The 26,873-nt window shown below is 35.9% G+C and overlaps 5 protein-coding genes across 14 annotated transcripts in view; 3 read left to right on the top strand and 2 right to left on the bottom strand.

Moving 5' to 3' along the window:
- LOC105169707 (arginine decarboxylase) lies at nt 6,926-10,142 on the top strand. The gene has a single exon (XM_011090195.2). It carries the CDS (start codon nt 7,407-7,409, stop codon nt 9,558-9,560), a length of 2,154 nt encoding a protein of 717 aa, XP_011088497.1. The 5' UTR covers nt 6,926-7,406; the 3' UTR covers nt 9,561-10,142.
- Nucleotides 12,671-16,899, top strand: LOC105169706 (ubiquitin fusion degradation protein 1 homolog). Of its 3 annotated transcripts, none has more exons than XM_020696335.1 (10): nt 12,671-12,831; nt 12,978-13,024; nt 14,001-14,078; nt 14,408-14,432; nt 14,524-14,556; nt 14,661-14,782; nt 14,863-14,993; nt 15,795-16,018; nt 16,244-16,440; nt 16,520-16,899. In XM_020696335.1, the coding sequence occupies exons 2-10, from the start codon at nt 13,022-13,024 to the stop codon at nt 16,610-16,612; spliced, it is 906 nt and encodes a 301-aa protein (XP_020551994.1). In that variant the 5' UTR covers nt 12,671-12,831; nt 12,978-13,021; the 3' UTR covers nt 16,613-16,899. The 3 variants fall into 3 exon arrangements, with proteins under 3 accessions (XP_020551994.1, XP_011088496.1, XP_020551993.1); XM_011090194.2 differs by having other exon boundaries at nt 12,672-12,831; nt 16,190-16,440; XM_020696334.1 differs by having other exon boundaries at nt 12,684-12,821; nt 16,190-16,440.
- On the top strand, nt 17,892-18,666 carry LOC105169705 (30S ribosomal protein S31, mitochondrial). The gene has a single exon (XM_011090193.2). The coding sequence runs from the start codon at nt 18,019-18,021 to the stop codon at nt 18,295-18,297; it is 279 nt and encodes a 92-aa protein (XP_011088495.1). The 5' UTR covers nt 17,892-18,018; the 3' UTR covers nt 18,298-18,666.
- Nucleotides 22,073-24,889, bottom strand: LOC105169703 (NADH dehydrogenase [ubiquinone] 1 beta subcomplex subunit 9-like). Of its 3 annotated transcripts, none has more exons than XM_020696428.1 (6): nt 24,683-24,889; nt 24,519-24,560; nt 23,949-24,030; nt 23,240-23,295; nt 22,721-22,793; nt 22,073-22,424 (listed from the first exon to the last, which is right to left on the bottom strand). In XM_020696428.1, the coding sequence occupies exons 1-5, from the start codon at nt 24,809-24,811 to the stop codon at nt 22,752-22,754; spliced, it is 351 nt and encodes a 116-aa protein (XP_020552087.1). In that variant the 5' UTR covers nt 24,812-24,889; the 3' UTR covers nt 22,073-22,424; nt 22,721-22,751. The 3 variants fall into 3 exon arrangements, with proteins under 3 accessions (XP_020552087.1, XP_011088494.1, XP_011088493.1); XM_011090192.2 differs by having other exon boundaries at nt 22,073-22,449; nt 24,683-24,888; XM_011090191.2 differs by having other exon boundaries at nt 22,079-22,370; nt 24,683-24,888.
- LOC105169702 (kinesin-like protein KIN-7E) overlaps nt 25,732-26,873 on the bottom strand; it is a 7,158-nt gene continuing 6,016 nt past the window's right edge. For all 6 annotated transcript variants that reach the window (XM_011090187.2, XM_011090188.2, XM_011090189.2 and 3 more), the window contains one exon: nt 25,732-26,350. In XM_011090187.2, the coding sequence (XP_011088489.1) occupies nt 26,029-26,350 (322 nt within the window). In that variant the 3' untranslated portion in view covers nt 25,732-26,028. The remainder of the gene's footprint in view (nt 26,351-26,873) is intronic.

Raw genomic sequence — 26,873 nt, 5'->3', positions numbered from 1 at the left:
CCCCCCATCATTTTTTTTTTTTTTTATCAAAGTTGATCATGGGACTCTACCTTAAGATTCAAAATCCGTGATTTAGTTTTTACAAGAATAAAACGTCAATTGATCGTTCTCATGCATTTTTGTGTGTTATTAAATTAGTGGAATGGGTCTGAAGAAATGAAAATTTTTGTAGAGAACAGAATCAAAAAATAGAGAAAGTGTATTAAAAGTTAGTATTGAGTATTTTGAGTGCAACACGCAATATGGTATATGTACTATAATATATGCACAAGAATAGTTGGAGGTTGTGGTGGTCCTCCTGGCTCGCTTTTATGGCGACAACTCAATTAATAGCAACGGACCACGATTCAGTTGGATGAATTGATGAGGGGGTGAATTAAAAAGTTTAGGAGGGGATGGAGGCTTTGAGTGCACAAAAATTAGGTTACATTCCCAGTACTGTTATGTCTCATTATCACACACTGCATTTCATTTGCCCATTTCTCTGACGCATTTGCACTCTTTTTCTATAATCTCTCTTTTCAGGGTCTTTTTTGTACATACGCATTCCACTTTCAGTTTCTTTGCCAGTGTAGCTAATTTAATGGAGACTACCTAATTCTCTTTGTAATGAAAAGACGACATGGTACTACAAACACTCTCACCTAATCCATACCACCAATTCTTCATCATGTTTCCAATATACATAATCAGATCCCTTTGATCAAACACTCGAATCCATACCCTCACTTGTTAAGAATCCATAATTTTTCGCTCTGATATCAATATGTTCTCGATTATTATTATTATACAAATAGGTCTTAAATTCATTTCCATATGAGATTAGAGAGACACATAACAAGGCTTATTTTGGTACTAGGAAGATAAGGCAGAGCAACCCCTTTTTTAAAGTGGTGGTGTTGTCTCAATTCATGCAGCATCTCATTGGAATCACGTCTCATGTTCTTATCATAAATCGAGCTATATATGTTTATTAGCTCACATATATAATTTCCACCCATCAACATTACAATTTACAAGTAAACTAAACACACCACGTGTTAGTATCAACTAAAACACTCATAATCTATATTATCTTTTCATTTATTAATCACAAAAGGCCAAAAGGAGGAGAAGAAACAAACAACCTTTTCAGCAACGGGACCAACAATACAATTTAGGAGGGCCAAAAAAAAAAAAGAAGAAGAAGAAAAAACTTGAAAATGCAAGTTGCTCTTCTCAAGGTTCTAAATCTGGTTGTGTGTATCATCCCAGAAGATTTTTCATCATTAAATTAAACTTTATATTGCTATTAATACATTAAAATATGAATACTTATACTCATATATGTATTAGAAAAATCAATTAAAATCTTGGGGTGAGACGAGTGGTTAGCAAGAACATGTGAGTTTAATTAAGACACTACTGAATTTTTCTGTGGCAATTGACAATTCTGTCTCACATGTCTAGGTGTAGTGCATAACGCCCAACCACGACTTTATATATATTTATTTTTATTTTAATTTTAAATTTGGGTCACCAACAACTTAGGTGCAGGGATCTGTCCTAATCCCAACATCTTGTCCAATTTTTATGGATCTCTACATTTCCCAATGTCTAGGCTAATACTATAATATGATATTCTTCTGCTCTATTATTCTTTTGATGTGTTAATTAAGGACTCTACCTGATTTCTTTTTTATTGCTCTTAGGTCATTTATTGCCAAAGTGTTTCAGTAACATTAGTTGACACCACAAACCTAAAGATCTCTAAAATTCTACTATACTAAACATAAAATTCATGAACAAGTTTGAGTATATGGGTTCGATTTTTATCAAATATATGGGTATTTATCTCATTTTTATATAAGTTATTATAGTTTATTTATCGTTATCAATTATATTGATATATTAATTGAATTGATTGCTTTTAAAATTGAGTTATTGTAATTTATTTACTAGTATTAAAAATATAAACAGAAGAGATTGCATGCTACTTACTGTAATTTTCTCTTTGGTTTTATAGTCGTAATACATCGATGAATGGTAAAAATTTGCAAAATGGTGAAAAAGATAAAAACTTGGTGAGAAACGACTATACCTAAATTATTTGAGTAATACTTAATAAACTATTTTTAATTTTCAAGTTAAACTAAATAAAATAACATCCCAATTAAATAAAAGAACGAATTTAAGAAAAAACATTGAGTGTGTGGTATAAATTTAAAATTAATTTTAACCAGCTTTAAGAGACGTAATTGTACTTTAGATCCCCATTAACATTTTATAATCTTTTTGATCTCTTTTAACTTTTTAAAATCTTATTACACACCCAAATTTGGTCAAGAATCTTAAATGTAGTCCCCACCATTTTCTCAATGGTTCGAGTTGCAGGTCTTAAGTTATCTCGTATGCTCAAAAAGGTTTGGGACCTAAGAAAAGAGGTCCATTTATAATATGTCAAACGTGTTGCCATCTTAGTCCAAATAATGTCATTTAGATCGACGACCTCCATCATTTGGTCTTTTGGATTAGGTCTTGGATTCGAGTAAAAACCCGCAACCTGACTTGATGATCTATAGCAGCGTGTTTTTTGGATCGGGTTGCAAATTTGAGTCATGACCCGCAACCCAACCCAATATGATAAGGGGCGGATATTGGGATGTTTCTGGAATAAAGTTTATTTCCAAGGACATTTTTACCATTTTCTATGATAATTCTGTTAATCCCCCATCACTCAAATATCAAAAGCATATCCCATTATATTATCCCTTTGACCCAAATTGAATTCAAGAATTGACCGCCAAAGCTGCACAGAAGCTGCTTGATTGATTACATTAATATATTCTCACTTCCACCCTCTTACTTTTTTCTTTTTGTACTTTTGGCCCAGAATGGAAAGGGTATTGACGATTTAGAGCTCTCTGTTAATTTCGAGAAGTTGCTACACTACCAGCAGAAAGAGCATGGGCGAGAAAGCCTGCATTTTTATATCTCAAAGTTCTAATTCTAAAACTTAAAAACGCATTTATGAATTTGACGTGCAAGAGCGTGTTTCCGATAACTTCTACATCTTTTGTACAATAAACTACAAAAAATAGTATGAGTTACTCACAACTTTAGTTTTAAAATGATTTAATTTTATCCAAAGTATAAATTAAAAAAGAATATTATTTTCAACTTATTTTATACAATAAACTAATAATCATATATTTTAAACCTTTCAAAAGCAAAAATTATAAATATTTTTTTTATTTTCAATAATAAATTGATAGTAACAAATTTTAGATAGTCACCAATAACATCTAAGTCTAATTAAGGGAAATTTTAGTTCGAACCCGACTCAATCGAATTTGAAGTGCAATACATTTACTATATGATTAGTGTATAATTAAAAAAAAGTGATCAATCACATAACAAATATAATAGACTTGTTCTATAATTATTTTAATTCGGACAAAAAATTTCATTCACACTAGTAGCTTAAGATGTTAAAATGATGGTACAATATCTTTGTGTTAAATGCAGTACCAATACATAGAGTAATACCTCATTATAATAAAAAAAATAATAAATAAATTATAATAACTGATATAAAGTGAGACAAAGCTCACATAAAGTGAAACAAAAACTCATATTTTTTGTGGGATTCTAACCTATAACTTCAAAGTTTGTAATGGGCCTCAACTTATAGACGAAAATAGCATTGATCAAAAATTAAATCTCTAATGAGTTAATAAATCAGTGGCGACCAAAATAAATGTGCATGTCCACCTACTAAAAACGTGTTGCATAAAATCGTGCATTATTGACAATGATAAGAAAATTTTACGTCTAGTTATATTGATTATAAACGTTGATATTGATAGTAATTTTTTTCAAAAATCAAATTTTTAATGAGTTGTCATATTATATTCTTATATTAAATTTAAATTCAAAGATGGCGTCGAAAACTCATTCTATCGGGCTCAATAATTCACCTAAAATCCAGCACAAGGGGGGAAAAAGGCTCAACAATTCACGTTGACGTTGTATTGTATGTCTTTGCCTTTAATCATGAACATGGCACCACATTTTATTAAGAGTTTAGAAATTGTATTTATTTTTGTACAATTTTTGGTTTTTAGTGCAACAGGGTGTAGGGTGGGGAAACCTGTACTTAACCAATGCCAACTCAAATAATGATTATTGTTTTATGTTGGATTTAACCCCGTAATTGATACTGAGATCTCTAAAGGCTGGTTATGTTGAACAGATTCAGGCGTTGATGAATTTTCCGACAACATCATCAGCCATCCAGGAAACATTAGACAAAGTGTCAGCATCACCGTCTAAGGGCCGGGGGTTCCATGTGACATGCCCAAACAAAGAATCTACGTATGACTTACTGATACCGGTAAAATTAACCAACATCATCATCATCACCCTCCCTCCTCATCCCAACTTTTATCTCTCTCTCTCTCTCTCATTGGTCCGTCTAGATTTCACGTTGCATTATTACTTACCCAACCTACGACCAAACTGGAATTATAAGACTCATCCCACACTAACATCTACTTAGAGATGAACCTTTTAATTTTATAAAAATATATATATATATAGATTTAATAATTTCAAGAAAGGAGGTTTACAATGAATTGAGGGGCAGGTAAATTTGAAATGGGGAGGAAAGAGTAAAGTAAGTGGAGGAAAATAAGGAAGGGCAGTTTAGAGATTCAAGAAAGCTGAGAGAAGACGAAAGACGTAAGTCTAGAAACGGAAATGGGAGGGCAGGCTTGGTATGACCTTGTGGACGTGAAACCCATCTTAGAATTGAGTTGAGAGGGAAAATAGGGTGTTTTTTTTTTTAAAAAAAATAAAAATAATAATAAAAAAAGTAGTGGAGTAGTAGTTGTATATTTGCATTTGAGTTCCTCCTTTCCTTCTCTTCACTTCACTTACCATTTTTTCACCAAAATTTTATTACGTGTTGTGTGCGCGTTTTAAATAATGATAAAGAGCAGAGGGCCCCACACATGGTCTGAGAGTGAGTGAGGGATAAGGTTAGCTTAGTTGAGGCAGCTGACTCTTCCAACACCGCTTTCATTCTCCATTCCCTCTTCTTTTTATTATCATCATCCACAACTCCTAATTCTTTTTTATTTTTATTACAAGAATTCAAGCCTATTCTATTTATTACATTGTTTTTTTTAATTATTTTAAAACTATTTATTTATATTCTACTATAAATAATAAAACAAATATTAGTAAAATTACAAGAGGGAGGTCTTATCCAGTGTCCATATATCTGGTAACGGGTCAAGATTTATTTATAGACCTACTATAGAATATGATGATGCAGAATAAAATATGGGATTGATTTATTAAGTTAATTGGGATTTCAAAAGTATATAATCACAATTAATTAATTAGTCGTAATTCATTTAGTAAATAATTTATAGTTTTTACTTAAATTAGAGCAGAAAAGGAGGAAGCTACATTTATCTCATACCAAGTATGTATATTTTGGTAAGTAAATGACTACAATCACCTAATAATAATTAAAAATTCAAGAGAATTGGATTTCACAATAGTTTCATTCTATATTTGTCAAATTCTATTTTGGTAATAACTAAATATTAAAGCAACTTAATAAAATTCATCTAAATATATTCAGAGGAATTTAATTTTTCATGCTTATTTTGGATTCGCAGTTCAAAAATGATTCGTATAAACAATTTAATAAGTAATAAAAGTTCTGGATTATTATTTTTCAATGTAATATATAGTCTTGCTTGGGCAGCATTTAATAAGAGTTTTATATCATAATTTGATTTATAATTTTGTGAAACAAACAATGTTAGGTAGGAAGGGTAGCGGAACACAATAGACACAAATGCAAATAGTCTGAATGAACAAGGGTAAAATAGGAAAAGAAGAGAAAAAGAAAAACGCCACCTATCCATGGATTAGGAAGTCCAATTTGGACTGATAAAACGTTGACTTGAAATCAGGTCCGTTTGTTGAATCCCAACTGAATGATGAGAAGCTTCCTTGCTCTTTCCTATGTTTGTAAGCTTGCGCTGCAATCCCCACAATCCAAATTCTCACGCTCAATTCAGAATCCGTAGAAAAGAGAAGAGAAATAATACCACGATAAGTTTTTATTTTCTCATAAATTGTAAAATCCGCACATAATAAATTGAAATAAATGCACAAAACATTTTTAATAAAGTTGTCAAAACAAACATTATAATTTTCATGCTTACCATATGTTTCCAATTAATTTAATTATTGAAAAATCGCGAATATAATCATTATTGATAATTTTATTATCGAATTATGAATTGTGTGTATATTTTTTGTGTGTCTACTAATTTTGAAATCAATAGTTTAATAACATTAATCTCAGATTTTATAAAGTAACAACAGTGGAAATGAGTTTTGATTTTAATTTTAATAGAAAAATAAACTAAAAAAAGAATATTGGTAGGATGATATGAAGTGGGTGTGAGGTGGGGTGCAAGGATGGATGGTGATGGAAGGGAGGAAGGGAAGAAAGCGGTCTTCAAATCATTCTTCATTGTTGGTTCAATAGCAAAAGCGTGTTTGGGTTCCGGGATATTCTGGCCACGCGGCAACCCGAAGCCGATTAAACCTCCGTCAAAAAATCTCACACCCACCAAATTAAAGGAGGAACCAGGATTTAATTTTAGAATCTTTTTCTTTTTTTTTTACCCCTTAATTTTCTCATCACTCATAAACAGAAATTCAGGGTTGTTTTTCTTTTTTCTTTTTTTAAAAAATATTTATAATATTTAATTTTAAGAGGAAAGAAAAATAAAAAACTGGAATCATCATCATCATCATCATCAATATAGAAAAAAGCAGATGGTGTGCAATTTAGGTCCAAGAATGGGGCCCCTATCCAGCCTCCTCCTTTCCCTATAAAATGCCGCTTCGACGCTCATGCAATTCTCGCTCACTTTCCATCCTCACCTTCACGTTCTCTCTCCACATAACCAAACCCTAGCTCTCTCTTTCTCTTCTCTTCTCCCTCCCCCCTTTTAGGTTTCCGTCCCTTGTCTCTTTCTTTTAAATCTGCATGGTGGGATTCTTTTTCGGGTTTTCGAGTTGTTTCTGATTCGGTTTCTGGGCACCCGTTTTCCATTTGATTTGAATATCCGCTTCTTCTGAGGGGTAGGCGTGGGGATTTCCGGGTCTTGTAGGCGTGCGAGTGGCTACCGTTTTGTTGTGACCCAGATCTCTTTTTGCTTCTTTTGAGGGGGTAGCCGGGGCTCCGGCCTCGGCGGGTTCTAAAGCCCCCACCTGATACAACATCGTTCTATTTCGATTTTTATAACTAATCCTCTTTTTAGTTTTTCAATTCTTTGATTCTTTTTTCCCAACCCATTAAAACAACAGAGAGATCGTAGATCGGGGAAGAGATGCCTGCCCTCGCTTGCTGCGTAGACGCTGCCGTTTCTCCTCCTCCTCCTCCCTACGCTTTCGCCGGCTGGGATAGCACTCTTCCCGCACCTCCGCCAACAAACACCGCCGTGCCGTCCCCCGCCTGGTCACCCGCCCACTCCTCGTTGCTATACCGGGTGGACGGATGGGGCGCCCCCTACTTCACGGTTAACTGCAACGGCAACGTTTCTGTTCGTCCTTATGGGGTTAACACCCTGTCCCACCAAGAAATCGATCTTCTCAAGGTTGTCAAGAAGGCCTCCGACCCGAAAGACTCAGGTGGCCTCGGGCTTCAGCTTCCCCTTGTTGTTCGATTCCCCGATGTGCTCAAAAACCGCCTTGAGTCTCTGCAATCTTCTTTTGATTTCGCGATTCAATCTCAAGGGTATGAGGCTCATTACCAGGGCGTTTACCCTGTGAAATGCAATCAAGACAGGTTTGTGGTTGAGGATATCGTCAAGTTTGGATCGGGCTTCCGGTTCGGGCTGGAGGCCGGGTCCAAACCGGAGCTTCTCTTGGCAATGAGCTGCCTCTGTAATGGGAGCCCTGAGGCTCTTCTTGTCTGCAATGGATTCAAGGATGTGGAGTACATCTCGCTTGCCTTGGTCGCTAGAAAACTGCATTTGAATACTGTTATTGTGCTTGAGCAAGAGGAAGAACTGGATATTGTGATCAATGTCAGTAGGAAGCTGGGCGTCCGGCCCGTTATTGGGGTCCGGGCGAAGCTGAGGACTAAGCATTCCGGTCATTTTGGTTCCACCTCTGGCGAGAAAGGAAAATTTGGTCTGACAACAACGCAGATTCTCCGCGTTGTTAAGAAACTACAGCAGTACGAAATGCTGGATTGCCTGCAGTTGCTGCACTTCCATATTGGATCTCAGATCCCTTCTACTGCTTTACTGGCCGATGGTGTAGGCGAAGCAGCCCAGATCTATTGTGAATTAGTCCGCCTTGGAGCTTGTATGAGAGTTATTGATATTGGCGGAGGCCTTGGAATTGATTATGATGGCTCAAAATCTCAAGATTCTGATATTTCGGTTGCCTATAGTCTTCAAGAGTATGCTTCTGCTGTTGTTGAAGCGGTTCGGTTGGTGTGCGATCGGAAGGGCGTGAAGCATCCGGTGATTTGCAGTGAAAGCGGACGCGCAATTGTTTCCCACCACTCGATTTTAGTGTTTGAAGCTGTTTCAACAAGTTCTCATGATTCTCCACAGGTTTCGGCTCTCGGCCTCCAGTATTTTGTGGAGCTATTGACTGATGAGGCTCTCGCCGACTACAGAAATCTGTCGGCCGCTGCAATTCACGGTGATTATGATACGTGTTTGCTCTATGCAGAGCAGCTGAAACAGCGGTGTATTGAGCAGTTTAAAGAAGGGTCTTTGGGCATGGAACAGCTTGCAGCAGTTGATGGCCTTTGCGAGTTGGTGTTGAAGGCGATTGGTGTTTCAGATCCCGTTCGCACTTACCATGTGAATCTATCAATTTTCACCTCGATTCCAGATTTCTGGGGCATTGGCCAGCTGTTTCCTATTATTCCAATCCACAGGCTTGATGAAAAGCCTGGAGTTAGGGGGATTCTGTCGGACTTGACTTGCGACAGTGATGGGAAGATTGACAAGTTCATTGGGGGTGAATCGAGCTTGCCTTTGCATGAATTGGAAGGCAATGGTGGTGTGAACGGCGATTGTCCAGCATATTATCTGGGGATGTTTTTAGGAGGGGCTTACGAGGAGGCGCTCGGAGGTGTTCACAACCTGTTTGGTGGCCCAAGTGTCGTGCGCGTGTCACAGAGCGACGGGCCTCACAGCTTTGCCGTGACACGAGCTGTGCCTGGACCATCTTGTGGGGATGTGCTCCGGGTGATGCAGCATGAGCCTGAGTTGATGTTCCAGACCCTCAAGCACCGTGTGGAGGAATTCGCCGATGATGGTGGCAGCAGTATCCTGGCGCTCACTAATGGCCTTGCTTGCTGTTTCAATAATATGCCTTATTTGGCCGCCGCAGCCTCATGCAGTCTGACTGCTGCTGCTGCTGGTAACAATGGTTACTACTATTGCAATGATGAGAGCTTTGCTGCTTCTGGTGATTCCGTTGGTGCTGAGGAAGAACAGTGGTCTTACTGTGTTGCTTGAGTTAATTTTTAACCAAGCTTAGTAGCCATCTCCTATCGTTCTAGTTTGTGGTTGAGGTCTATCTTCTTTTATAATTCTCGTCCCAACTCTGTTCGGAGTTGGTTCCTCCTTATTACTGTGTTGTTCATTTCTCGTTTTTTTTAAGTTCGTGGTGATGAACAAAGATGTAAGAAGCAGGAATTTTGAGTCCTTAGCATTCTGTGGAGAAGTGGGATTCAGTCATCTGATCTCAAAATTCCCTCTTACTCTATGTAATGTTATTTCTCAATGCCATCTTATTTGACTCTTTCATTCAGAACCCTCCATATGATGGTAAGTCATTTACTTGTATTGCTTGCTTTGAATTCATAAGCTCTTCCCTGGTGAGTGTTGGATGTTTGAAGGTTTCAACTTAGGCAGGCAACCAAATACATGACATAACAGAGATGACTCATTACAAAAGGGGTGTGTTGAATTTCGTGGCTCTTGCAAATGCATTGCTATTGGTGGCCCTTGCTCTTGTTGTCTCTTCCTTTACCCTTTATACGCTTGTAATCTGATGTGGGGCATCCTGATTTAGCTTTGATTGATTCATGTTGTGTTCTTTAGTGCCAAAAAGAAACGGAAATGAATCCATGTCTTGTTTTTAAACAAGTAGATTCGGTGTTATCACTGTCTGTAGCGTTGGTGGTCTTGGTTTCCTGTCTTATTCGGGAACCGTGCTTCTTTCTTCATTGGGCTGCCCCAAAAACAGATTCTGATTGGTAAAAAGCTGCAACCAGAGGAATCCTTTGAAATGTGTAATCTCTTTTTTTCAGAGATGTGGATTATTGGATATGAATATGATGTTTCTGCTATATAGTTATTAGGGAAAGTCTGCTCTTCAAGTGTTGCAATTTGAGAATTGTTACTGGACAAGAATGAAGTAGTAGCTTAGCTTATGGCATTCAAGGCTATCTTAAATCAATTGTTGGTTCACTGTGTGGGTGTGGCTTATCATCAAGTTGATTGTTTGTGATTACTGAGATGAATGCAACCTGCTGTTACCCGTCTCTCTCGACCAACCCTTGCCCCTTGGGCTTCATCAAAGAATGAAATGGGAGGTTGGCCACTAGTTGTGGGCTCTCTGTGGCCTACAACTCCAAGATTTGTATGGTTTTTGCACTCACTGTTGTAGAACAAAGCTCACTCGATGTTGTGGTTGTTATGACTTGTCATTCCAGTGCTTGGATTTGGATGAAGTTAAAGATGTGGAAGCTGGACTATATGCATGGCCATCATACAATGAGTATTTTGGATTTATTTTTATATGATTGATGTACGAGTCGATATGATTTTGACATGTTCGGGAACCAAATTGTACAGGATTTTATGTCGTAAACAATAAAATATTTATTATTATTCATTACCATGTTCTCTCAATATTATATCAATCCTCCTCGTTTGGGCAACAACCCACCTAAATGTTGGCAGCTCCTAGAAAATGACACATTATCCAAATTTTCATATTCGTAGCCCTGTACGTACATAAAGCAAGCATCTCCAGGGTTGGAGTTTATGACCCAAGTCTCCATCTCGACTCACATGCATCAGCAACACACCCGAATTTATCATTCATAGTACAATATGTCGACGGTAATTGCACACTGAAACCTAAATACATTACTACATCTTCTGTACTATTTTTCCTAGACTCTCATCATATTTTGCACTACTCTTTCTGTCCCACTCTCTCTCTCTCACACGCACAGAGTCTAGAGGCGCAGGCTAAACCAACTCCAATGAGTTGGGAGTAATTAGCCGGAGAAGAAAGGTGCAGGCCGTCGTGGTTTGTCGTCATTGCATGCATGCGATAATACTTCACATTTTAAAATGTATTATAAATAAAAATGAAATATATAAATTAAAAAATCACATTTAAAAGAAAGAAAAGAAGCTTAAGATTTTATAGCCTCAACAGAAAATGTATAGTTTGTTAAAAGAAAAAAAGTAATTATAACTAATTTTTAAAATTATCTATTCAGGTATAATTATCATATTTAAAAATTAGTGGGGTGGTGCCACTAATCGCTGTTTGTGAGTGTAGAAGGTACTTTTTTTTTTTTTTTTAATATAAGTATAGATAAAGATTATTTTTTAATTGGTTATATTTGTGGAAATGTCACTTTCTTCTGTTATTTATTTGTACTTTTGTAGCATTCCATGATTATTATTTTTTTATAATGACTCGTAAGATAAATTAATAAGTAGTCAAGTTCATGAGAGAATTTCGTTATTTTTCTCCATTACTAAAGTTTTAAATTTGGGATACGGTGTTTCAATATTGTTAAATATTGTGTCGGGTTTGTGGATCCCTAACCCAATATACATTCATATTAAAAATAAAGTTTTAGTCTTCCAAATATAAATCCTATTTGAGATAGAGTTTTTAATGTTCCAATTATATGTTGCTTTATGGACTTTTATTGGGAATAGGATTGAGTACATCTATTTATTTATAGTACATGATTGTAATCAAAGGGACACAATGCATGAACACCATAGCAATGCAAATGAGTTGATCGTAATGCTTTCTCCAGATACTCTCTTTCTATTTTTCTCTCCATGTTCTTTCTTGGAATATCACCGTAAACGAGTGGGCTACTCTAGTAATAATCCACAAAGATAAGCGTGGGATGATCTTCAAGACAACAAGAGAATTGCTGTATTTGTGATTAATCAAGGCATAGGCTTGTAGACAAAGCTAGATTCGGGTACGTGGATCGTCATACTTCCTTTGTTTTATAAGGTTAATTCGATCCCTAATTTTGTGCCTATGTGATTTTATAATTATGCACACATAATCATTTAATTATATACCAGACTTATTTATTAGATAATTATATAAATTATCTATTATTATTTTCCAATAAATATATATACAAAAAAAATCGAATATTTAATTAAATGGCCCAACTGATGTGGGCCTTGTATAAAGGGCTTTTAGTTTATATTTACCTTTTCCATGGGCCCAAAAACTTGATTTGTGTACTTTCAATAGCTCATCAACCTCGGCGGGCTTGGAAAGGGTTCTTAAGCCCAATAGAATCATTGCGCACGCGTGGCAAGAATTAAAATAGCGTGCACAACAAGCACCCAAGTCCCAGACGCATCTTACCCTTTTCCCATCTCCTCCGTCCAATTTCTCTCCGGTTGCGTTCCTTCAAATTCCTTGCAATTGCTTCCGAATCCTGGATTTTCTTATTCGTCTAGTGCGCTAGAATCTTCGTGAGAAGATCGAGGGTTCGTTTCTGTAAGTCGAAGTATTCAAATTCCTCTACTTTTGCTGTATTGCAGATCTGGAAGCGGAGGAGAAACAACTGTTTTTGGAATTCTAGTACTGATTAAATTTTGTCACTTTTTTCGAATGATTAATTTTGTTGCTTTCTCTCGGTATAGGTGACGGCCAGAGTTGTATTGCTGTTATCTGGAATATAGTAAATATGGTATGTTTACGAATTTCGTTTATTGTTGTGTATATTTTCGAGTTTTTTCGTCTAACTTATGATTCAAAGTTACACACTACCGTAGAAATTTGAGTCTTTTGACATTTATCCGTGTTCAATTCTTTAGTTCTGATATCTGGAAGCAATATTTTCTCGGATCGTAGTTGTAGTAAGACGAGTGGCTTGTGCCTGGACATAAATTGGTTTTTCCGTACTATAGTACTTTGTTTATCTGTGGAGATATGACCTGAATGTGAATTTCGTATTTCCATCGAGTTCTCTCTCTCTCTCTCTCTCTCTCTAATACATTAACCTTAATATTTCTTTATGTGATTGTCCTTGTTATTGGATAGTTGTTGGCAATCTTGCTTGGGCATTCTTATACAACATACAAGTTTCTTCTGCTTAATTGAAGTCTGTTTACTGCTGGAAAGAGATAATCATAGTGTTAGCTTATAGGGGAAAAGTAAGAAATATTGAAGGTAGCACTCTCTCTCTCTGCTGGTGTTGTTCTGGTGGTTTCCTGTCACCTCCATATCTTTTTCTGCACCTTTTCCTTTTAAGCAGAGAAAGCTGAGGTTAATATTATTGTATTAATTAGTTTCTTAGCTAACAGTACATGCCTATGGGAACCACTGAGTGCGGCGGCAGATGCTCAAAAGTTGTCTCTGTTAAATAGAAACATTGGCATGATTCTACATGAATTAGGGAGTGGACTTCTTGAATTCTGGCGGGAATATAATAACAAATTGTTTTCTGCCTAATGCCTATTAGCTGAAGTTTCTGATGGATGCTCTCGTAGCATTCGGGGACATAAGAACACATGCTAATGTGGTCATACCTTTGTTTATATATCAGGCTTTATTTCTACTCATTAACATTTGGCAATACCTGTCACACAGCCTCCAATATATCTTTTATCCTCATTAGTACTGATTTATTTTGGTCCTGAATACGTCTTTATGTTGCATTTCAGTTTTTTGATGGGTATGGATATCATGGTACATCATTTGAGCAAACATATCGGTGTTACCCTGCGTCCTTCATTGACAAGGTTCGAAGGCTTTATTTAGCATAATATCTATCTGATCACTGTCAAATTTCTGGCGTGATGTTCTCATATGTATTTTTGTAGTGTAAATTATACCCGCCATGTATTATTCCATGAGTTTGATTAACAGCTTAAAGTTTCTGTATTGACTTTTCTTCTTACTTCCAAAAGGTTTTGATTTTTCTTTTTACTGTGTATGCCGTCTGCAACTTTCAATATACTTTTTTCTGGGATGGACAGTAGATACATAGGCTACATCATGCCGTACTTGAATTTCTCCTTTTATCAAGTCTGTCTTACTTCTGATTTCTTACTATCTCTCAATTTTGCAGGCACAAATAGAAAATGGGGACAAAGGTAGCTATCTCTCAATTTTGCAGTTTATGGGCTATTTACTCATAATATGATATCTCACTTCTCTTTTTTTTTTTTACTATTACTTTTCCAGTTATCATGCCTCCTTCAGCTCTTGATCGTCTTGGTAAGTTGCTGTTTTCTGATATGTTTTATCATTTCCTGGTGATGGTGCCATGATGGACATAATTTGACTTTTGATCCAACACAAATTGTTACTTTATATGACAGCATCACTTCATATTGATTACCCGATGTTATTTGAGCTCCAAAATGCTGCTGCTGAGCGTAGTTCCCATTGTGGAGTTCTGGAGTTCATTGCTGAAGAAGGCATGATATATATGCCTTACTGGGTAGGAGCCATCTACTGACTCATATTATCTGTATGACTGGCTCCGGATGTACACTATTTGATTATTGTTTCATGTTTTAGATGATGGAGAATCTACTGTTACAAGAAGGAGACTTCGTACGTGTGAAAAATGTGACTCTTCCAAAGGGTACATACGTTAAATTGCAACCTCACACTAAAGACTTCTTGGATATTTCCAACCCGAAAGCTATGTGAGTCCATTAAAGTTTTTTTTTTGCTAGCACTTGCTGAAATACATAAACTGTCAGCTATAGTTTAGTTTCTCAGTCTTGATGCCTTAGAAATATTTCCTTGGCAAATTGAGTTTGGTTTTCTTAAAGAATGACAAATTTGCAATGATGACCATCATTTCTGAATGAGGAACTGACCAGTTCCATGAAATACTAAAGAGACCATTGAACTTGCTGTTTATTAGTATATAGAAACTAATGGATTTCTCTGTGCTCCTGCTTTTTCTAAGAGCGAGGAAAATGACTTTCAGCAGTCATCATGATGTATAAAAGGGGAATATCCAGCATACCATGTATAGTATATTCTGTTCTACTATTTAACTTGTACCCAAGGGGATCTGCGGGAATCAGTTCTGTGGGAATTGAATTTAGCTGTTGAATTAGAGGGCTGAGGTTGAAAGATGGATTACACGCCAAGCAACTGTGTCTTCTGCAAGTGTAGTGTTGTGTCAGATTCTTAGAAAACTTTAGGTGAGCATACAAATAAATTTTGGGAAGAATCCAGCATCTGGAAGAAAATTTGGGAAGATTTCTCATCTTTGTAGATTTACTACATTAAAGCTCATTGGAGGTTGTAGGTTTTACTTAACTGGATAGAAAATAGTTCAAGTGGATGTACATAATATTTGGTTCCATTCATGTTGAGGCACCTGTAGAATTCGTGGTGCTTTTTATGAGTTGTGCTAATATATGCATGTCTATACTAAGTTGTGGTAGAATGACTTTTCAGGTTTATGTTCTAATTTAAAATATTTTTTGCAGCTTGGAGACGACGCTGAGGAACTTTTCTTGCTTGACAACAGGGGACAGTATCATGGTGGCTTATAACAATAAAAAGTATTACATTGATATCGTTGAGACAAAGCCTTCTAATGCGATAAGTATTATAGAAACTGATTGCGAAGTGGACTTTGCTCCTCCTCTTGATTACAAAGAACCGGAAAAACCTGCCCTGCCTGTTCCAACAGGCAAAGCACCAGCAGAAGGTGCAATTTCTGCTAAAGTCTTAGTAATTAGTTTTGTTATTATTAGCCTTATGTTATTCGCTACTCCTGTACTAACAATATGTTGCAATTTGGAGATTCCTACTCACTTCAGGTTTCTAGTGGCAAATAACTATTGGCCTCTCGTTTTCTTGCCCTTCTTTTGATGTCCAGGTCAGGAACTTCCAGAAGAGACTGAACCAAAGTTTAATCCATTTACTGGTGTAGGGAGACGCTTGGATGGGAAACCTTTGAAAACCCTGTCTCCTCCAGTGTCATCATCAGGGCCCCAAGACAAGAGAACTAATGCCTCCAGTGGAGGGGCAGCTGCTACCTCTAGTTCCAGCTCACAAAGCACGAATCGGCAATCTCAGGGTAAACTCGTCTTTGGTTCAAATGCCAGCCGAACTCGGGAACCACAAAAGGTCTCTTCCTTTTCTCTAGTGTAAATGGTATGTAGCAAATTGTTGTCTCCCGTCTGAATCTTTTGCTGTTCCACTGCAGGACACTTCAAAAGAGACTAAGCAAGAGCCTCCAAAGAAGGAAGAGCCAAAATTCCAGGCTTTCAGTGGAAAGAAATACTCATTAAAGGGTTGATGTATATCTAGCTGCATTTATAACTTATTTTTCTGCATATGTCACTCTGGTCCGAAATTACTGGTACTGGGTTCAACTGAAACGATGCATCGGTCAAAGGTGTGGAAGGATGGGGTTTGTGTTCCCAATTTAAAAGATTATAGTATGTGACTCTTTGTACATTGTTCCAGTTGAATGTCTCTGTTGGTTTGGGTTCATTCTGCTGAATCCAGTACCCTAAAAAGTTTTACCTTTGGCACTCTTAAGAGGTGTCTTTTTCGTTAATTTCATAGCTGCAGTTTTCTGAATACCCAGAGCGTTGAGAGCACAAAGTATAGAATCACTGATTCTGCCATCTGGGCACAGCACACAGCAAATGGTAAACAAGGCTTAAAATGTGCTGGTTGGGTTTGACAGCATTGAAAAAGTGCAATAGATAGAGAATGATGAAACAGGAGTAACGTCTGTCGTTTTCAGAAGTAAAATTTTACTAAAAACAGGCACTCTTTTCATCAAAAGTAATTGAAAACACTTTTCTTACAAATTTTGCTAATTGAGGAGTGTGAGTAGAGTAGAGAGAGCTAGCATAACCAAACAAAGACGTTGATTATCGTTGCATGACAGGAGGGAAAAGACACTACGAATATATCTTTGCGGGTCAGGAAGCAAAATAAATAATTCATTGTGCCACTTTGAAATGTTAAAATTTTGAGTGGTCAAGAGTATGAATTTATTATGTCTTTGGCCAAGCATTGTAATAAATCCTAATATAGGGGTGTAAATGAATCGAGTTCGACTTTTTTTGGCGAGTTTGAGCTCGAGCTCAAGTTGATCTTTTTTTTATTATTCTTATTAGATTAAATTGCGAAAATCGTTAATTTTGTAAGTAATAAAATAGATTGCATAATGTATAATATCTATCTTGATATAAATATAAAATTCAAAAATAGATAAAAAAGAAAATCATAAGTGAATTACTTGTTAATTTAAAGAAAATATCACAATACAAATATATATTATATGACATAAAGTTTATATTAAATAATAATTTTAATTATAAAAGATATTATAATTTACTAAGTTGTTAATTAAATTTATTTTCATATAAAGATTAAATGTATAAATAAAAATATCATAATTTATTATTATTTAAAATAAAATATATAATATTAATTAATAATTAAAATATATGGTCAATTTTAAATATAAAATTAATAAAATATTAAATATAATTTTTAAAAAAAATTAAAAAAGCTGTAAAGTTGGTCATAAGAGATAATTGAGCTCGACTCCAAAATCAATTTGCGAGCCGGAGCCCTAACCTAATATAGGACTTTCTCCCAAAAACACGCTTACACACACACTCCAGAGCTCCTAGGGTTTAAGATCCCAGTAATAACGAGAAATCGATCAATCGGCAGCAGAAAATGGCAATGATTCCCTGGTGCAACGTGGCGGCCCGGCGGATGGCATCCGCTGTCGAACAAAGGATGGCATTATCGTCCCTCGTGTCATCCATGGCGTCCTCGCCTTCTGCGGCGCCGATTCTGTGCGGTCGAGGAGACAAGAAAACTAAGAAGGGGAAGAGATTTAAAGGCTCGTACGGAAATTGTAGACCGAAGAAGGAGAAGAAAATTGAAAGGATAAAGGATAAGATCGAGGTTCCCAGGTCTACTCCTTGGCCTCTCCCTTTCAAGCTCATCTAAAATTTTCACGAAACTATCAGTTGTTATTGGAGATGTACATTTTCCATAAGTTTCGAGGTACGGTCCTTTTTTGTACCGATTGCTTTAGTTGAATTGGTTGACTCTGAAAGCACATCGGCTCAAGCTTTGTTTAGAATTCTTACTATTTAAGCTTGGTTTGCTTATTCGATCAGTCGAGTGAAATCAAGCATCTCCAGCAGCTAAATTTCCTCTCATTATTTAGCTTGTTGAGTTGAGATCAAGCACAATTTAAGCTGAGCATAAGAATTGTCAAGCTTGGTTTCATAGAACATTTTGGTTTCGGATGAAAGTTATAGAATGTAGTATTCTGAGCAGTTTCAAATTAATGAAACGGTTAATGTTTGAGGATCTGCTAGAGATAATCATAGTATGTAGCAGCATGGTTTTTGAAGGATTGTTAGGGGTTTAGTTTTATGTCAAGTTCATTTGTGAGTTGGAGATGAGGAGGTGAAGACTACCAGCTTGCTAAACTTCATGGTGTAGCCTTGATCTTGGATACATCAATGTAAGTACAACTGGTTGTAGGTTCATCTAAAGTCGTTCATTTCTTCATGTGTTTAAATTATGTACTTGAAGATGCCAGGATTCTTGGGTTTTGTACATTCCACCTGATTTCACTTTAGAATTGAGTCACGAAGAATAGGATAGTGTTGGGTTGAGAAACCTATCACTTTTTTATCCCTACCTATTGGATGAAAATGTATAGCGTATGGTTTTCTTTGTTTTGCTTTATGATAGAAATGCTGACAACATCTAAATGCATGTAGAATGTGGGGCTTTATTTTTTATTTAGCGAGCGAGCATATATAGTTGCAACATTGTGATGATCCTTCATCCATGCAATATGTGTTCATATATTGCATTCTACTACTCATAGTATAAATTGTAGGTGCACGTGAGATTGCAGATTAAGCTTGGCATCTCTCTGTAGTTCTTGTGCCTGGCTTCCTTTATATTTCCCAGACAATTGCCCTGTAGAGTGTTAGTGGGTGTAGCGTGTACTGGTTGGTATAGTCCCGGATTTGGTCCCACTTGGTGGAGAAGACAACAAACCACCAGGAAAGATGCTGGACCTCCATTTTAATCTTTCCCATAACATATCTAGTTACAGTTATGAAAAGTGTCTGGCAATTGTTAGAAACACGTGTGCCTGAATGTTGTTCACCATTCTGGAGAATAACTGTTGTAGTCAAAACTTTGATGTTGTCGTCCTGCTAGTTATCTCTTTGCTGATTTGGGAAAAGGATGGACATGCAGAGAAAAGAAAGGAACTTTTACTTGGTTGGTTCTGCAATGCACTGGGCCCTATGAAGGCGGTGCAGCCAGCATGAACCATTGGATTGTAAGGGGGTTAACCCATCCATCCCTTAAGATCCAAAGAATTACACCTTTTATTGGTTACCTGGGCGAGCTTACTTTCTATGGCTTCTACTGCTACCCTTTGCTGGCCTCTCGTTCTTTATGTACATTGCTAGTTCATTCTGGTTGCTTAGCACAAATTTTAGCCCTGCGTCAAAGATATCTCCTTTTTAAATTAATGGAAGTCTCTTTGAAGTTGAAGATGATGTATTCCGGCTGAGATTACAAGGTTGCAAGTTCTTCCTAGTTTTACTTAGTGATTTGTTTTTATTTATCATGGTCGTGATAGATCCTGTCACTTCTATATGTCGGCAAAATTATTTTAAAAATATAAAAAAAAATTTATGAAATTGGCGTCAATATCAACGATGCTGTCTTGTTTTTTTTTTTTAAAAAAAAAAAATAAATTCAAGTCACCACGAGCCCAAATCGTGGTGACTTAATTTTTTTTTTTAAAAAAATTAACTCAAGTCACTGCAAGGCAAATCGTGGTGATTTGGTTTTTATAAAAAAAAATTTAATTTGATGTCACCACGATTTGGCCTCGTGGTGACATGATTTTATAAAAAAAAAATTAGGTTGACTGTGGGACTAGTTGAAGGAGACGGAAAAAAGATATATCACTGCCTCGTACGTATAAAGTTGTATTCGGAGCTCCAGATATATCTTCAGACTGATGATTTAACTGTCCGTACAATATACTTGTATCAATAGGACCAAAGTTAGCCATAATTACTCAAAATATAAATATTTGAAAGCTCAAATTTTTTCTCACTACTCAAATGTTTTATTCTTCTCTACAAAATTTCATTGCTCATTCTTTCTTCTTCTCTATAAAATCTCGCTCAACTCTCAAGTGAAAGTTGAGTGAATTGTAGCTCACACTTATTTGCAAGGAAGGTGAATAGCAAGACTGCATCACCGCTGGAACAACCAACGGTGGCAAAGTGTTTCAACAGTTGTGTCAACCAAGAAAGCAGCACTATGTTTGTTTTCATTTTCAACTTATTTGCGAGACAAGTCAAAACATACCCAATGTTTGTCATCATTCAAAAACACCTTATTTAGGTGTTTTTAATTGTTTTAGCATAAAAACATACATATATTACACACATACATACATAAATATATATAAAAAAGGCATGATTTGATAATGAATAGTAATTTTTGTCTCCAAAATACAATATTAAACATATAATACTTATTTTAAATTATTTTCAAAGACATGATTTAATAATGAATAGTAATTTTTGTCTCCAAAATACAATATTAAACATATAATACTTATTTTAAATTATTTTCAAAGACATGATTTAACAATGAATAGTAATTTGTCTCCCAAAACACAACATTAAATATATAATACTTATTTTGAATTATCTCCAAAAATAAATCCAAACATACATACTATCTCTAACACACACTTATTTATCTTTGTTTTTCTCTCTCTATTTTCATAAAACACAATAAAATACTCAGTAAACGAATCCAAACATTATGCAGTTGTTTCAGCAGCAATGTTAGTCAAAAAGCAGGCTGCTTTGACCGTAATTTTTTTTTTAAATTTAATGAAAAAATTGCGATCTCAGAACACAGTTCTTTGATTCTTATTTTTTTTTAACAAAACATGTTATCGCGATTTGTCATCGCAGTTACATGATAATGTTTTTTTAAAAACAAAAAAAATAGTGGCATTGCTGCGTTTTGTAAATGCGGGATTTCAATTTCACTCCATTTTCGTAATTTTTTTTATATTTTTAAAATAATTTTGCCTTATATCTCCCCACTTTCTAGAAATTTTAGGGCTATACTTTAAATACACCTATGCCTTGTTTACATGGCTTGATTGGGCCGGATATTACACTCAATCCGAGCATTAGGTCATTTACTTCAAACGGTCAGGCCTGCGATATGGTACTCTGCCCAAATCCATGTAAATGTATGATGGTTATTCCATTCTTGCCAGTATATTATAGATGTTGGATGTATATGCGTATGTATATGTGTGTGCAGACCACACGCACATGTATACGTGGCCTCATGTGATTTTAATGCTGAGACTGGTGAAACAAGTGCATAACTGAAAAAGTAAATAAAATAGGTTACAGGAGGCGAGAGTTTGTGGTTGTTTGCTGGATGCTGCTTGCTGGTGCCAGGGTAGCCTCACCTGGCGTATACGAATAAACCAAATAAGAATATTAAGCCATTGAGTTCAAAGACGGCACACTCTGCGCCAATCCGTAACATGGTGTCAGAAACCTGAAAGACTTGCTGCCATCTCTATCTGGTAACTGCTTGAAAGACTAGTGCACTAAAATAAAAAGTGAGAGCAAGCTTAGCTCAGTAGTTTGACAAGCAAACCACGACACGCCTCCCAGTATTATGAGGGTAAATATAAACATATTAAAATACATCACCAATTTCAGTAAGCACTTGCAAAGAGGTCGCTGCATTGTCCAGATTATAACACGATTGGCAGAATACGCCGAGAAAAACAAAAACAATAATAGAACATCCAACAAATCTCAGAGTTTGGACATTTCTTTGAACAACATTTGATTTGATAGTTGGAACATTCGGATACATCAAAAGAAACACTAATAACCTTTTGCTTCAAGGTATAAATTGATTAGTTTGAACAACAAACCAGATTGAGATCTTTCATCAATATATGTTGCAATCGCCTTCTCGATCTGCAGCAACAACAACTTCTAAGTACATCCAGTCATTGCTAAATTAACACATTTCTGCAGGTCACGCGAGAGAGACTCTCTGAAAATAGTATTGCCGTTGAGAAGCAACAAGGATGTATTACAATTTGAAATTGGTACTGACTAAATGAAGTTGATAATTCATATGAAACCATGATATTTTGTTTCTACTTAACCAAGAGCATAAGTTCCCAGAAAATATATGATTGTACCCAAAAATTTTGAAGCCGAAGACAGTGGAGTTATGGGATTGAAATGAATACAAGATGTATCCTTTTTCACTCGTACAAAGATGATAATAATGATAATGATGGTAACATTACATTACTGACCTTTATTTATGTCCAGGCACATGATCCTAGTTTAGTCGTTGTCTTCTCGGCCGTAGTTGTATATGATCTCAATCTGCAGTTAACATTTTATATTGTGAAACAGTAATCAGGTGCTAAAAACACTTAAACGCTTATCAGTCAACATGGAACTTCATTCCAAGTCTCAATTCGTAAGCTAAACTTTTTACCAGAATGGAAAAGTGGATAGCAGTGCTCATTAAATATTTAAAGCTGTTGAACAGCCTAATTATCTGGATTCATAGAATGAAAACTACTCTGAAGGTCCAGTAATATTAAACTGTTGGCTTGATCTGGAGCTGGAAGCATAAATGAAAATATCAATCAAGCATAATTTATCACATTATTCAACCACACCTGGTCATGTGATCATTATCGGCAGGTATGACCTTTATGGATTTATACCAAACCAAAAAAATGAAAACCTTAATTGAAACCTCTAATTCGAACCGGAAAAAAAAAAAAGAGAGAGAGAGGATCAACTGTGAGTTGAGCAATTACCCCAGGAGGTGGTGTTGGGTTTCGGCAAAATTTAGTGCCCCCAGGTGCCCAAGGAACTGTACATAGAAAATAACAGTGAGCCTTAAAAGGAATGCCCAAGCAAGCATAACTATAAACAGACAAATATTTACAAAAAACAGCTACCATCCAAGCGGAACCTCATGTCCTTTTCAACAGGAAAGAATAAACATAAATAGTGCAAGTTCACTGGCTGAAGAAACAAAGAAATAACAGCTGAAGGGAACAATAAAGAAATAAAGAAAGCTGACTGCTTACAAGAATGGTTCAACAAATTAAACTTACAGACCAAATATAAAATTGCCCTTTCTTCTTCCGTCCAATTTTTGCTGATTCATGTATAAACATCAAAGAACCAAGTCTCTTTTATTATGTAAATCCATAAATGTTCTTAAAACCAAAAATCAATCAAAGGCACCTCCTTCTCATGAAGAACCAATTTGCACTGCAGCCTTCAAAAGTAAAAACAGGAGATACATGCATCACAACTCTTCTTCAGGTGAAATTATACTTATGTGTAAAGGAGGTTTAGATTATAATCACATAACTAGCAAGTGTACATTTTTCAGTTTCAGTTTAAAAAAACTCCAGAAATCCACCATTTTTATGTTTTATTTAGAGCCTTTGACATGATCACTACATGCTTAGTGGTTTCATTGGCATGAGAATCAATCTACATAATGACACTTACCAATGTAAGGATCTGGATGCCTCCACTTATTGTAGGTTGCTTCTCCAGCAGCTATCATTCTATCGATAAGTTCAATGTCCTCCTGGAAGGTCACAAGAGCAACAAACACTAAAGTACTGGGTAATTCAATATATCCTTAATTTTGGCAATACACATTCCAAATGCTCAAGCCGTAAATCATACTTCTGTCATCATTATCCACTGAAATAATATTCATCTCATATTCCTCCCACATAATTTATTTCTCAAATCTCAAAGCTAGGTGTTTATACGCTTTTACCAACAGCAAGCCACATAAATCATAGTAACACCTATTCATACACAATAAATAACATTTACAAGTACCAAATCTACAAATTCAGATCATTGCCATAACCTACGAATGCCATCACCCAACAATGCAATCGTCAAATTATGAAATTGATATTATAGATTCATGATTTCTACAACGTACATTATGTACACATTCATTGGATTCATGAGACAAACACCACAACCTTCAACTGCCAAAAACGGTACTGGTTCAGAACCAAAATAAACTGAAAAAAATAATCGGAAAAGAGAACAAACCACGTTTCTATTCGCCTCGAACTTCTCTCTGAGAGCATCAGCCTGAAATAAACACACAGCTAATTAAACAAAAAACTTAAGCTCGTTTGCTTAATAAGTTTCTACAGATATTTTCCACTAAATGCTGAGATCGAATCGATGCTAAGAGATATATAAAAAATTACATCGGGATAAAAAAGGTGGCGATGGACAGCCCAATTGAGAGTATCCTTGAGAGCTCGTCGGTAGAGGATTCTAACCCTCTCCTTCTGCGCTGCTCGCCGAACCAGATACGACGCTGTAGCCACGCTCATCTCTCCTCTATCAGGTCTCTGCTACTGCCTACTTTCTAGTATTTTCCACACTAAGCTCCCCATTTCTTTTGACACAGGAAAATAGGCTCGGCACCAACGGCGTCGTTTATGCTTGACAGCGTTTACCATTTTACTTATGAGTTGGGCCCAGTAAAGAGCAACAAAGTGGGCCTTTTTTCACATATTTGTTCAGTGTTTGGATTCGGATACAATCAATCTTTATTTTTTACTAATTAGATCCAAAGAGTAATTTTATTTTCAAACTTGATTAGGTTTTTCCGTAAATAAGCTTGTGCCACAAAATACAATACAAAAATATTTTAATAATAGGCGTCATTCTACTTTAATAATAGTAATTAATTAATATATAATTATTATAATTATATAATTTTATTTTAGTAATAATAGCTTATTAATATATAATTATTATAATTATCTATTGTTATAGATAATTATTATTAATGGTTTTAATCCATTTATTTAATAAATAATACTTTAGCGCTTTCACTTAAAAAAAAAAATACGATATTCGCCACTACAATTTTATCTACTACGAAATCAATTATTGCCATAAATAAATAAACAACAATGTCATGTGTAATAATTTTTCCCCAAATAAAATACATGATGTCATTTTTATGCACGTAACCTATATATATATTAAATAGAGTAGAAGACAAAATAAAATTTACAACAAAAATTCAATCGATCATACTCACCCCTTTGCACTTGATGGTAGTTTATGGTAGCAAATTGTAATTGTTATGCCTTGACTTTGATTACAAACAAGGAAAAAGACTCACGCAAGTCATCTGCAGAATGGTAAAACAAATGCACCCTGTTTTAGCTGCAACGCGACCCAGAGACTTACCCCATTTCTGTCTGGAAATCACATATCAGCAGCTAAAAACTTCACCTTCTTTTCACATAACTTGATATGAAAATTTTTAAATAGACGAGTCCATCCAAGTGAAAATAACATTAAGTACGCTGTACTATATAACTGAATAATTGATTACAGTCCTGATATCAAAGCCCATCCGGTGGCGCAGTTCCATCTACAGCCTCACCAATCCTAATATAGACTCAAAATCGAAACAGTTAAAACACCCAAGAAAACTCTGTCAAAACTCTACCCAAGTCATCACTAGAAACATGTTAAGTTAAACTATCTAATTTCACCAGTAAAAGTTGTCACCTTGTCACTGGCCACAACCTCATAGAAGGGATGACATACTGTTTTTCCAGGTAAAGGATCGCCGGCTCATCCGTGGAGGTGTGAAGCTCAGTCCAAACATCTCCCTGAGGGCCAGCCCATTTTCTGAGAAACCAATAAGCTTTGCAACAATTGCAGCACTCTTTGTGACATGGTCTGTATTCTCAGGGTCGCTCCATAAAAGGTGGACCAACTGTAACCTCCTCCTTTTTGAGTTCAAACTTATACCCCAATCCTCATAAATTCTATTTCTTTCATCTTCAGTATACCTTCTATACATAAGCCTGCTCAGCATCCCCCTCTCACGGTGCAGGGCTTTCTTGCTGTTTTTCAAAATACTTGAAAACTTAAGCCCAAACAATTTATTTAGGATGTCAAGCAAGCATTAATGACATAATGATAGGAATGACAACCACTCAGGCCAGGGTCTGGTTAGTAGAAACAGTTTTCCCATATATGTATAAATGTGCTTCATACAAAATATATTTAAAAAATATCATAAGAACCAGATCTGAGTTCGAAACACCAAGACTGGGGACCTGCCATGAAACCGGTTATAGCTTCAAAACCCACCACAAGCGGGGCGGATGCCGGTGCGGGTCTAATCTGGACCCATTTCCATCTCTAAATTAATATTACGCTGCACAATCAATCTAAGAGTTTGTGTTCACTAAGCCATTTCTACCAAAATTAACATGTTTTACAACTTCCAGATATTTCATTTGCACTTTCTACTCCTGTTAACATTTTTATCAACCTGATAAAGTTTTAACAGCTTATTCCATGTTAATGATAGTGTCACATAGAGTTTACTTGATGAAAAACATTACAAATTCGCAACCAAGA

This window comes from Sesamum indicum, linkage group LG8 (genome assembly GCF_000512975.1).
Source record: "Sesamum indicum cultivar Zhongzhi No. 13 linkage group LG8, S_indicum_v1.0, whole genome shotgun sequence".
Taxonomy (NCBI): domain Eukaryota; kingdom Viridiplantae; phylum Streptophyta; class Magnoliopsida; order Lamiales; family Pedaliaceae; genus Sesamum; species Sesamum indicum.
This window is presented reverse-complemented; position numbering and strand designations above follow the sequence as displayed.